This window comes from Ambystoma mexicanum, chromosome 11 (genome assembly GCF_040938575.1).
Source record: "Ambystoma mexicanum isolate Mex_15411 chromosome 11, UKY_AmexF1_1, whole genome shotgun sequence".
Taxonomy (NCBI): domain Eukaryota; kingdom Metazoa; phylum Chordata; class Amphibia; order Caudata; family Ambystomatidae; genus Ambystoma; species Ambystoma mexicanum.
Window position 1 is genome coordinate 91,663,445 of NC_090934.1, and position 13,675 is coordinate 91,677,119.

General features: G+C 49.3%; 1 protein-coding gene across 3 annotated transcripts in view; it reads left to right on the forward strand.

Annotated features, from left to right (window-relative positions):
* The window catches only part of LOC138503099 (protein argonaute-1), a 582,484-nt gene that overhangs the window by 528,064 nt on the left and 40,745 nt on the right, over nt 1-13,675 (forward strand). For all 3 annotated transcript variants that reach the window (XM_069622604.1, XM_069622605.1, XM_069622606.1), the window contains exon 18: nt 13,275-13,474. In XM_069622604.1, the coding sequence (XP_069478705.1) occupies nt 13,275-13,474 (200 nt within the window). The remainder of the gene's footprint in view (nt 1-13,274; nt 13,475-13,675) is intronic.

A 13,675-nucleotide genomic window follows, 5' to 3' on the forward strand; every position in this document is an offset into this window, starting at 1 on the left:
TACACAGTTCAGAAACGTGGATTGAGGCCTGCCAGTCCTTCCACGATAAAGTCTCTTTCTCTGACTTCAAAAATAATGTTTCAGTCAAAACGTTCACAAAGATCCCCCTCTGCCAGGCTCATACCTTTCACCACACAGTTCTCGTAGGTCCCCCTCTGTCGGGCTCCGACCTCTCTCACGATAAAGTTCCACACAAACTTACAATGGGGCTCCCTTCCCCAAACTTATTATACTTTGCGTCTCCCTCTGTTGGGCTCGGCCTCCTTTCAGATGTCGAAGTCTTTCAGATCTGCGTGGCTTTCTTTACAGACCAACGCAGGGCCACTTCGACTCAAAGTTCACTGTGTTACTTTCACTTTTTCTGTTCATCCGCTTTCTCACTTTAAACAAAGTACCTTTCACTGAGCTACTGGTCTACTTCCTTTTACCGGACCACTCTGCTACTTTGTATCGCTGATTTTGCAGCTGTCCTTCACATCAAAGTTCACTCTCGGGTCTGTCTTTCTTCGCGTCTCATCCACACACGTGCAGCCTTCACTTGCAATATACTGTTTCTATTTCAAACTTTAACACACACCGGTCTCTCAGGTCGCTTGGAAGCTCACCTGCCGGAGGAAACGGCCTCCCCTAGGGAAACCTAGGGGTTTTTCGGCCTGCTGCTCGGCTCCAGTAGGTGGGCCTTCATCCCGGAAGTTCTGCTTATACTCGTGTTCCACTTTGCTTAGAGTGCGTCTTTAGGTGTTTCCTTTTCCGTGTGAGGAGAGCTAATTGGTCTCAGGTGTATGCACTTGAAGTCAAGTGCCGGACTTTGCCTGACCCAATTAACGGGACATGCCCAGTACGATGTATGAGAGTAAGACTTGTTACTCTGTCACCCTCTTCATCGGCCCAGTGTTTGTGTAAAGAAAAGGGGCGGGGGGTTGGGATCTCGGAGTATCCTAAAAAAATAGGGTGGGGATGATGAACAAAAAAGGGGGGGGCAATACTGCGTCTCACCATCGGCTTGCTTACACCCACTCCCTATAGTCCCCTCACCCAGGTGATCCTTCCACACTGGTCCACCCTCAGCATCTGGATCTAAAGGCGATGGCCGTTCCCTGGCCACCTGAGAGAGAGTTCCCCGGGGACTAGCGGGTGAGACACCCACTGATTTCTCGCATAAAGCATTGTTAACCATGACCCATTGTAGTCTTGAGTCCTTCTTCTAGTTCACAACACATGGTGCTGAGTTTTGGTACAGCAATCATATTTGGCCTGTTTTGACCCTTGTACTACTTTGGCCAGGATAAGGGAAGCCATCAAAGCACAGAAGGATGGCAAGAGGAGTCCTTATGGGAGGTTTTAAATTGCTTTACTTGTAATCTTTTTAATACAGCACTGTAGACCGCTTTTAGGTTTTTCTTAGCTGCTGATTAAAGCCATGGACCTTTTGATAGTGCTTTAGCCCTTTCCCCCAATGGGTTATCCAGAGGTTGATCTGTATTGCTCACCTGTGCCCTAGCTTCCCAGCCCACAGCATCACAGTTGTGAGAATGATTTTAAGTTTTACTTGGACACAATGGCTGCACACACATTGTTGATTGGTTGTAGATTTTAGAAGTGAATAGAAGAGTAGGATGCTAGGTATCTACTCTACTACTGTATTGCTAAAATTAGGAACTATATATTGTTTGACTGTTATTTTAATGTTCGTGTATTATTTATTTCATTTGATATACGCGCCCAGGACCCGGAGGTATCACAACGCTAGATTACATACATAGTAAGGCATAGGTAGTTACAGTACAGAGTCATGGTTCACAGTAGGTTCATTGAGACTCTCACATATTTGTTAAAAAGTGTGTTTTTGACTTGTTTGCGGAACGCATGGTGGGATGGTTCGTTATTGGTTGCGGGTGGGAGCATGTTCCATAATGTGGGAGCGATAACAGTGAAGCAGAAGCCCCCTGTTTGTTTACTGGTGAATCTAGGTGTACTAAGAGAGATGGAGGAGGATGAGCGTAAGGTTTGCAAGTTGGGATTTTGGAGATGCAGTGGTTGAGATAGGGAGGGGGTGTGTTGTAGAGGCAGTGGTGAGTGGTGGAGAGTATTTTAAATTCAATGCGTGCTTTGACGGGAAGCCAGTGGGCTTCACATCTGATATGGGAAATGTGCTCTAAACATTTGAGACCCAAGACTGTTCTAAGGGCGTTGTTCTGTGTAAGTTGTAATTTATTTGCGGTTTTTGGTATAAGTCCATACTAGGATGGCATTGCAATAGTCGAGTTTGCTTCCAATGGTTGCTCTGGTGAGAGTGAGGCAGTTGCTAGGAGTGAGGAATTTTCTGGAGAGATTGATGAGTTCTGCGTCTAGGTAGACTCCTAAAGTTTTGACATAGGGAGAGACAGGGATACTGTGTCCATCAATGATGATGAAGGAGTAGACAGAGTCGAGGTGTTTGAGATGGTGGGGGGAGCCGACGATGAGTAGCTCGGTTTTATCATCATTTAGGCACAGCTGATGGTTGGCCATCCAGGCCTGTATGATGATGTAGATGTGATTGATGTTTGCTCAGTCAAGCTCGTAGATGTGATTGATGTTTGCGCAGTCAAGCTCGTAGGAGCCAGAGAGTTTGAGGAGGATCTGGGTGTCATCTGCAAAATTTGTGTAAGGGATATTGAAGTTGTCAAGGTGATCAAACAGATCCTTGGTGTAAGTGTTGTAGAGCGTGGGCGATACACAGGAGCCCTGTGGGACCCCATAGGGCACTGGGATGGGGTCTGCTTCTTCCGTGCCGGCAAAGTCCCTAGAGGTTCAGTCGCTAAGGAAGGATTTGGCCGCTTCTTGGTGAGGCGGTGACAGAGGATATCGTGGTCTACGAGATCAAATGCCACTGAAAGGTCGAGTAGTAGGAGAATGGCGAGATCTCGCTTGTCGCAAATGTGATCAAGTTGTATCTTGAGATCGAGGAGGGCAGATTCCGTGCTGTGTCTAGGTCTGCAGCTGGATTGGCGTAACCCGAGTAGGGAATGGGTCTCAAGGTAGGTTGGAGTTGTAAGTAGGCAGTGTGGTCGAGTATTTTCAAGAGGAACGGGACTGTGGTGATGGGGCTTTAGTTGGTGGGGAGAGTGGGATCAAGGGAGGGTTTTTTCAGCAGTGGTATGACCCAGGCTTCTTTGATGGAGCTCGGTATGGTGCAGGTGCTGAAAGAGGCATTGATGAATTTAGCAATGGTGGGGCCAGGGACTCAGCACAGAGTTTGACTATGTGCGTGGGGCACAGGTTGCCAGTGCAGTTGGAGGCTTTGAGGTGTTGAATGATGGCGAGCGCTTCTGATGAGGTAACAGGGGAGAATTGGAAGGGGGGAATGATTGGTGTGGAAGGGGGTATATAAGGTGTGGGGGTTCGGCTTGCGGGGTCTGTGCTTTCTTGAGGATGGTTTTATCTCTGAGGTTCTGGATTTTGTTGGCTAAGGTGGTTTGTACCAAGGTGCACCAGGCTTTGTCCTTTGTAAAGGTTGAGACGGGTAGGACTTGGTTTCCAAGTTCTTTGAGAATTTTGTATAGCTCTTTGGTAATGGAGCAGGCTTCAGTGATGCGGGTATTGTAGATGCTGGCTTTGGTGTTGATGATGGCCATTTTGTAGGAGGCGGTGCAGACGCTGAAAGCATCTTGTTGGTGGGAGAGGGGTTTTTACGCAGATGTGTTCTTTGGCGCGTTTGGCTTTGCAGAGATTAGCAAGGTCTTCGGTGAACCAGTTGTGATGGTGGTGTTTTTTCCGAAAGATTGTTTTGAGGGGGCATGGAGATCCAAGGAGTGGCTGAGGGCAGTGTTATATGCTAAGAGGATGGCCTCAGGGTTATTCTTGTCAGGGCATGTTTTGAGCTAGCTCAGGATGGTATGTTCTAGAAGTTCCTTGGTGAGTTTTTTGTGTCTCTGGCTATGATAGGTTTGTGGGTGGTTGTCAATTTTTCAGTGGTGGCGTTAAGGTCTAGGGTAAATAGAAACAATCTGTCCAAGGCACAGGGTTAATGTCTAGGATTTTGGTGGGGCTTTTGAGGGCTAGGATCCAATCGAGTGTGCGGCCTTTGTCATGGGTAGGTGCTTGGATGTCTTGTGTGAAGTTCATCTCTTGGAGCATTGAGGCGAGTGCATAGGCCTGGTGATCAGATGGGTCAGCGAACCCGAGATTGAAATTGCCTAGAACCAGGAGTTTTGTATTGGGTTTCAGGAGTGGGGCAATGAGGAGGGGTATGTCAGAGTCTGGGGTGCCGGTGCAGTTGGACTGGCGGTAGATGAGTAGAACGTCAGTGGTTTGAGGGCTGGGATTGATCTTGGTGAGTAAGATTTCGTAACCCGCTAGGTGGGGGAAGGGTAGTGGATCTGATGGGGAGGGAAGTTTTGGAGATGATGGCGACTCCACCGCCGTGGTTGACAGATCTGTCAGTGTGGAGGATAGAGTAGTTGGGGGGGCAGGGGGGTGGCGAGCGATAGGTAGGGTCCAGCTACATTGTATAGCCATGTCTTAGCGACGGCGAACAGGTCAAGGTTGTGGAGTAGTAGTAGATCGTGGATATCGGTGGCATGGGTGCAAATAGAGCAGTCATTGCAGAGGGCACACGCTAGGGGCTTCGCAGAGGTTTAGGGGTGGAGTGCTTTGGCCGGTGGCGGTATCGGTGATGTGGATGAGGTTTGTTTGTGTTGATGGTGGAGGGGCGAGGTGCGTGACCTGAGGCGTAGGAGTCTGGTGGCACCTAAGCAGGCAAATTGGGGGCCATGTTGCGTGAGCTGAGGCATAGGAGTCTGGTGATTCCCAGACAGGCAGCGTTGGTGTTTGTGGAGTATTTGGGGAGGGTGTGCATGTGTGCAATTCTGAGGGGTTTGACTGGGTGGATGGTGGGTGGGGGTTTGGGAGACTAGGCTGGGGACTGTGTGTGTAGGTGCACTGTATGTTTTGTTAGTCTGTAGTGGGGTTGGTGGTTTTGCCAGTGAGTGTTGAGGTGCCGATCCATATCAAGGGTGGTAGGTGAATTGATGGGGGTGGGAGTGTTGTAGTTACCAGCGGGCTGTTTTCCCTGCCGCATGTATTGATTGGTGAGGGAGGTATCATCACGTGGATGGGTGTGAGGAGTTGGGTAGGATGTGAGGGGTACTGGGCACCTGAAACAGCCAGTGTATTGTTAGAGGGCATTCTCCAACTCGCGCTCGTAGGCAGAGTGCAGTTCCCTTCATTAGAGCTGACGTGCTCATCCCATTTGCAGTTGAGGAGGAGCGATGCATCCCATGAGGTAGCATGACAGTAACAGCAGGTAAAATGGTTGTGTCAGGTGGTGTGTGGGGTGGCTCAGTTGGTAGAGTGTTCTTTCATTATGAGGGTTGTGTGTTGCATGCGGGCTTTGCTCTGTGCGGTGTGAGGCGTATGTGACGGGCATATGTGAGTTACTAGCATTGGTAGTGGTAGGTGTGTGCACTGGTACGTGGTTTGTGATGTGAGCTTGAGTGACTAACGGTGCAGGACTACACAAATAACGTTTGTAGAGCATTACATTGTTGCTCAGGCATGGCAGCATATGATCATTATAAAGAGCATTGCTGAGATTGGGCTTATGTCGGATAACGGCAGCTCGGGTTGGCTCAGGCACACAATGGGCAGCCATATTCTGTAATACATATAGCTGGCAGATGTGGAGGTCTAATTGGTTCTGCGGCCCCATGTCGGTGCTACTTAATGGCTGTAGATACGCTAGGGGGGTGGGGGGTAGTGAGCTTTAGTTGATGATGATATAGTTTGCAAGTACTAGGCAGTTTCGGGTTGTCTACTAGATTTGGCACAACATAGCATTAAGCCGGTATCAGTGTCACTGGGCTTATTGCAGGCAACTTTGCAGAATAGCAGTAATATGGGGGGCGCTGTTGCCACATCTAAGATGGCTGCCTAGTCCCAGAGCTCCGGCCCGTATGAATCCTTAATCGCAACAATCCTGTATCAGGGCTGCCCGTGAAGCAAGGAAGACACACCGGCAAGTAGCTCGTAATCGGAGGCGTAAACTGTGAAAATTTGGAGCCGCTACGAACAGTCATTCTGGAGTAACACCATGCGGAAAATCCTGCGTGCCCTGCCGACGGCGCAGACCGCCCACGAGTAACAGGAGATTCCCCTGTGGAGCCGCTGCGGGAGGGGCTGTGATGCACTGCGAGGGCCGCACACTAATTAAACCGTGCGAAGGGAGCGGAACACTAATAACATCGGACCGCAGGTGCACGGAGACCCAAAATACCCCGCACGAGCAACGTGGTCGACGGACTGCACGATCCCTGGACTGATTGGCCCAAGCGGAGGGGCACCCTGCTGGTGACTGCATACGGCTACAAGCCGTTGAAACGCTGCGGCCGGGGACCCGCTGGGCGGTGGCTACATTGAGTGGAGGCGGCTCTGCGGGACCGCAGAGACGGCATGGGACCACACACCGAGCGCTGAATGATCCTGCTGTGCGGCCGTCCCCGGCGGGGCTGACGGGCAGGCGGACGGTCTCATCCCCATTGGCGATGGCTGAAGGGGAATGTAACGGATCACTTCCCAGCACAACGCTTCAGCTGACACGATCTGTAAGGCACGAAAACAAGTAAGTGCATGAGAGGCAGCACAAAGGAAGGGGAGATATAAAAAAGGAGAAGGTTAGAGGGGGGAAAAACCAGACACAGAATATCCCTGCCTGACAACTATATACGTGGGCAAGTGGGGCGGAAAACGGAGACTCCTCAGTGGGACTGTGCACCCCATCACTGATCCGTGGTTGTGGTACACACGTTACTGGCAAATACCCCGCATGAGCAACGTAGTTGGTGGGCTACATGATCCCTGGACTGATTGGCCCAAGCGGAGGGGTGCCCTGCAGGTGACTGCACATGGCTACGTGCTGTTGAAACACTACAGTGGTGGTAGTACCCACGTTACTGGCAGGAAACCCCGATCACAACACTGTGTTTGCAGTAATACCCTTGCGAAGCAATTCGGGCTGGTATACGTGGCGGACCAACGTAATCCACGGGGGACGGTGTTGCACAAGACACTAATTGCCGCCTGAGAGGAGGGCTCCCATCCGTATCCTCTGGATCCAAGATCAATCCTTGCTGGGGCCACCGAAACGTCTGAAAACACCCATACCTGGTGGCGGAGGATCTGCAGGACTGCTCGGGTCCACGCCGCTCTGGTCACTGACACTGTGCATAATCCTGGGTATGAAGTCACGCCATAATCTCTGTCCTTGGCAAAAAGACCGCACTAGGGCATCTACAAGAAACATTGGAAACACGGAACCTCAGCAATGCCTAAATAAACACCTGGAGCCTGCCCTTTGAACTTCGACACAGCCCCGGCACTTTAATTTCTCTTAGGTTGAACTACACAAGCCCGATCTGGGCGGCAGGAGTGATCGCTATCGAGGTGCATGGACATTCTACGCCCCATATAAGGATAACGGATATACCACTATAGAGAACGGAGGGACGTGGGAGAACACAAGCCATTCGGCTCACCATATGGGCCGCCACAAGAAGAAAGGGGTGGGCTCCAAGAAAACGGGCCCAATGGACTCCTTTGCTAGCTCCCAACCCAGTGGGTCCACCACACCACCATCAAAGCAAATGGACAGATGGACGAGAGAGTGGACCGATTAATGTCAGTGGTTCAGAACGGCTTCCTAGCGGTTAATAGCAAACTGGACGATATTGGGGCGACAATCAGCTCCCTGAAGGCAAGGGTTGATAAGGAAAGCACACGCATCACTGAGGCCGAAAATAGGATCAGCACTAATGAGGACTCGATAATACAACACAGCCGTGACATTGCCCAACTGAAAGGTGACTGCCAAAAAACCCTAAATAAATGCGAAGACCTTGAATCCCGGTCCAGGAGGAACAACATCCGTCTGGTCGGGTGGCCGAAACCTTTGGCAGGGGGGTCCATGGAACGCCAAGTGGAGTCCCTCTTGAAAGACCTTCTGGGTCCTGACTCTTTCTCAGACCATTTCCTTGTGGAATGTGCCCACCGTACTTTGGCACCTCCTCCCAGACCTGGAGCACCACCTTGCACGATAATCGCCCGTCTCCTCAACTATAGGGATAGAGACGCTATCCTGAGGATATCCAGGGAAAAAGGCACTCTACTCTACGAGAACAACAGGATACATATATATCCGGACTTTTCAACAAATGTGCAAACACTGAGAAGGTCTTATGAACCAGTTAACAAACAATTGACATTGCGTCAGATTCCCTACTCGCTCGTCTTCCCAGCAAAAATGAGGATTCAACATGGAGGCTGGGCACATTTCTTTCAAAATCTTACGGAGGCCATGTCATATGTCGAAGCCTCCATCCCGCTGCCTGCCCGGGACCGGGCAATAAATCAGAATTTGCCGCCCCAGCTTGCTGAGGAGCCGGATGACCCCGCCGGCTGACGTGCTTCCGTTCATGCCACACTGATATAAAGCCTAAAACCAAGGGCGGCGAGGTGGCCCTGATTACTACTTGTTTGAAGTAGGGCCGTGAGGCCCCCCTGGGATGAACGGCCATGTGAGTACAGCTTACACCGCCAGGAGTTTTCCCAAGTTATGGTTCTAGGGATACATCATCGGGTTGGGGTTGATGCGGGAGGGGGTTGGTGGGGAGATCGAGTAAGGGTTATGCCTGGCGATATGCCAGGTCTGTTTGGGGAAGTTATAATGGTTAAATCAGAGAGCTGTTTTGTAGCGGGTAACCCGCACTACTTGAGCATGTGGCAATACAACAGACACACGATTGACTCTAGGTACGCATATGACACAGGCTAATAAAGGCTTAAACATTAAACTGCTATCCTGGAACATCCGAGGGCTTAACAACCCGGTTAAAACAAGGAAGATCGCAGCATATATCGGGCGCCATAACCCTCCTATTCTTTTTATACAAGAAACGCATGCATTGGGTGGGGTCAACACCAAGTCCTGCCACGATGGGGCCCCCACAGATACCACACGGAATACTCAGCTCAATCTAGGGGAGTACTGACACTTATACATCCCAAGCTGTGTTTCAGATATCACTTTAGTAAAATAGACCCTCAGGGTAGATATGCACTGGTGTGGGGGGAGATAGCAGGGCGCCAGATAATACTGATTAACACATATGGCCCCAACGTGGACGACCCGCAATTCTACTGTACGATACTGGATATGCTGTCAACATCAGGGGAGGCACAAACAATATGGGGTGGAGATTTTAATACAATACTCGACCATTCCCTTGATCGATCATCAACCACCTACAGGACCCCTTCCAAAGCAGCACTGGTCATGGAACAATCCGATATAATAGATGCATGGCGTGTGTTACACCCATATGAGATGAAATTTACCTTCTACTCGTCCGTCCATGATTCCCACTCACGCATAGATTTCTGGCTTATTAGTTCATCCCTGGCTGGAATGGTTTCTGGCTGCGATATACACCCCCGCACTCTCTCAGATCACTCACCAATAACGCTCGACATTAACTTAGATGACACCCCCTCCGGCTATAAGATGGAGTTTCCCCCCCACGATTCTGAGAGACCCCATGTCTGTGAAGCCCTACATACAGAGATCAGGGAATTTCTGGAACTGAATGAGGGTTCGGTAAGCACCTATGCCACCCTCTGGGAGGCTTTCAAGGTCTGGATCTGGGGAAACATACTGGGCAAGTCCACAGGTATGCTGAAATCTGTGCGCAGGGAACTGGGTATAGCCAAAGCCAAAATAGACTTGTTGCAAATTGAATATAGCACCACATTTGATAAAGAAACCTTGTCAAAAATTAATGTTACGCTTAAGGAATTTAACAAGTTGGCTAATCGGGAAGTCCTATACATGTCCACCCCAGCTAAGGCCTGCAGGTATGGGGAAAGTAATAAGGCGGGCAAATTCCTGTCTAATATGCTTAGAGCCGATAGACATCACAATCCGATTGCCAGCATACAGACACCGGTTGGGGTAATGGTTAATAAAGAACGGGACATCAACTCCACATTTTCCGACTTCTACTCCTCTCTATACTCTAACCACGATGTTAAAACCAAGGAAGATACATTTAAATACCTGGATGACCTAGACCTCCCAACATTAACCCCTGAGACACGAAGCATACTGGACCAACCCATCACAGTCGAGGAACTTGTTGCAGCTATTAAATCCCTGTCCGGTGGGCGGTATTGCGGCCCCAGACTTTGAACTGTATTATTTAGCTGCGCAGGCACAATTTGCGAAACATTGGTTCGACCCTGAGGACACGGCCCCACATGTACTCCTTGAAAAACACGCTGCCCGCCCCAACGATATACGATCTGTTATTTTCAACTCCACCTACAAGGATACTTGCCCGTTTGACCCGGTACGTGCCACCACTCACGCCTGGTCCAGGATTTATATGAGGATCGGCCTGGAGACTCCTTACGATCTTAAGGTTCCCCTGTGGAATTTCCCTGGCATTTCCACAACCTTTGACAGGGCCCTCCAGCAATCGTGAGACCCCGACAGGCTCTTCAGGATGCGAGACATGTTCCCTGATGGCACCTTTTGTGAAATTACAGACTTTGTCAATGCAGTGGGAGGGGGCCAGCTTAAACGCTTTCAGGTCCACCGAAAGAGGGCAGCTTTTGCTACTAGATGGCCAACATTTCCACTGGAACGCCAGACACATGAATGTATTAGAGCTATGGTATCTACAGATGGTCATGGTAAGGGGGTCTCGATGCTATACTCCCTAGTGCAGACACACTCCCTTTCATGCAACACAATCAAAGAGACCTGGGAACGCGACACGGGCACCCTGACAGACGACACCAGATGGTCCTGTTACTGTCAACTTACCAAATCTGTGTCAAAGAACTCTGGCCTCCGGCTGATACAATTTAAATCCTTAATCAATTGCACTATGCCCCTGCTAAATTGGTCAACTTCGTAGAAAACTGTACAGGGTCTTGTCCAAAATGTAATGCCCCTAATTCTGGAACATATCATATGTATTGGTCTTGCCCCTTAATTGTGGAGTTTTGGCGGGAGGTGGCAGGTCTTCTCGAGGAGATAACAGCTATCCCGGCGACACTGGCCCCTTGAAGTATTTGTTTGGGGACATCGGTAAGGTGAAGGAAACCACAAGAAGACTGTTTAATATTTCATGTATTGTTGCAAAACGATGTATCCTGAAATGTTGGAAATCTGTAACTGCACCAACCCGTGCTAACTTTATGAAAGACTTATGTATGGTAAATGATGATGAGGAACTCTTTGCGCTGTCGGTCCCGGCGCCTTGTCGCCACAAGGATATATGTACTCTTTTGCGCCTATATTTAAGTGATTTAATGCCTGATGCTGATGTAACACCCACGCCATCACCTTGATTTGCGATATTTACCTGCCTGATATGTGTATATTGGCAACAGAACTAGGTAACACAGTGCAATGGAACAGCGTGATCTTTTAGACAGCACAGCGCTTTAACAATAAACACGTGGCCGGTGTCTTAGGCGAGTCAGCAATTATCAGTCGGATTAGTAAAGTGGGGGAGACGGGGTGCAAGGTCAGTCTGGTCCGGTGGGGCAAATTATTTTTGCAAGAGAAAAATATATATAAATGATAACCAAGAGAATGAGAGGAGCTTTATTAATTTGTTTGAGTATGAAAATCACTGTATTGCAAGCATACACACTTGTTGGTTTAGGGTTAAAACTGTTTATGGCAGATATTGATAGCATCTATTGTTTATCTAGCATACGATTGTAATAAGCATCTTATATGTTTTTTATTTATGAAAAAAACAGGGAGAATCAATGCATTTTTGGCACACAGATTATTTAGTCTTGAGTACAGAGTGGAGGACAGCTGCCCTTTACCTTTACCATGGGGGAAAGAGTGTCAATAGAAGACCAGGTGATTCTGGGGGAGGTGAAAACAGTCACCGGGGACAAGGACAAATCAAGGACAAAGCATATATACATGCATTGATACATAGATTCACCAAGTGGTAGACCCTCGAAGATATTGCTGTCCAATAGAAGCCTGTTTAGTGCTCCAGGGTAATACTTTCTCTTGCACTAAAGCACAGAGATCAAGCTTTCTCCTGAGCCTTTCTCCAGGAATAGCCATATTCTCTGCTGCAAAGCTTGCCACAGCCCCAGGTGTGACCACCTTTGGGCTGGAGGTTAGGCTCTGGAATCCAGGTTATGATGTAAATCATAGCAAGAGTTTGGGAGCCCCTCTACTGAGAACAAACATGGGTCTCTACTACTGGCTCTTGTGTCCCGTTCCCTCCACCTCCTCTTCTTTCAGATGTTTACCTTCCTCGTTCCTCCTGCTCCTCGTGGGCTTTCCCTCCACTGACTCAACCCCTCTTTCCTTGATCTTCCCTTCCTGCTGATCAATTCCTTTTTGCTTTTTCTTCACTCCTTCTTTCGAATCTGTTCCTTTTTGCACACCCTTATGTCACTGCACTCTTCTCTCCTTTGCTATTTCCATACTCCAACACACGGCCAAATGCTTCTTTTCTTATCCTGGGCTGTTGGGTAAGTAAGGAAATCATGACATGAACTGGGGCACCTGTCAGGGCTTACTCTCCGGTCTCAGGGCTCTGTTTGTGTGGTTCGGTCCCAACCCAAGTGCCTGACAATGGGGTCTTAACTATCACTGATCCTCCAGCAGCTACACAGGCTGACAGCATAAATGTGCAGATAGCCTTGGTGTTTGTGGAGGGTGTGCATGTGTGCAATTTTGAGGGGTTGGACTGGGTGGATGGTGGGTGGGGGTTTGAGTTTGGATCTGGACTGGGAGACTAGGCTGCGGGCTGTGTGCGTAGGTGCACTGTATGTTTTGTATGCAGCCCTGTCATGGCATCCGCCTGATTCCAACATGATGCTCTGTCCCCTGCTTGCACTCTCCTCGTTGTCTGGGTTTGTTTGCAGTTCAAGATGCCTTTCCCGGGTCTGTGTACATGAGGTAAATGGTAGCTTGCGGTCAGGCTATCCGCTCTTAAGCAGAGGCTGAGAATGGGTGATAAGAGCTGGGGGTTAAGCTCCTAAATCGAATTGCCTGCCCCAGAGTCCACCTCACCCCACTTTCCGACCTCGACCTCCAGCATGGGCCTTTGACACACCTTGCTCCTGTCTTTTGTGAGAGATGATTTTGGGTTGTAATGGTCCCTTGTATGTTCCAACGTGTACAGCTGCTATTTCCATTCTTTCCTATTGTAGTCCCCTGCCCCACGCAAACGTTTCTGTTCCTATTTCAGGGCACCAGCAGACCATCTCACTACTATGTTCTCTGGGATGACAACCGCTTCACTGCTGATGAGCTGCAGATCCTCACGTATCAGCTGTGCCACACGTATGTGCGCTGCACGCGCTCTGTCTCAATACCAGCACCAGCCTACTATGCCAGGCTTGTGGCATTTCGAGCGCGGTACCACCTAGTGGACAAGGAGCACGACAGGTGAGGTTGTTTTCTTGTCTTGAAAAGCAGGCTATATCTAGCATATCTAAGGAAATTCTGGTGCTTGATAGACCAGACCTGCATGTAAACAGTTGCTTGTCCAGACTCTATTGACTGGGGTGTCCCAAGGGGGGAACTGATCTATGCAGGGGTGGCATGAAGTACGAGCGCACACACACATTATCATAGTTTAGGATAATG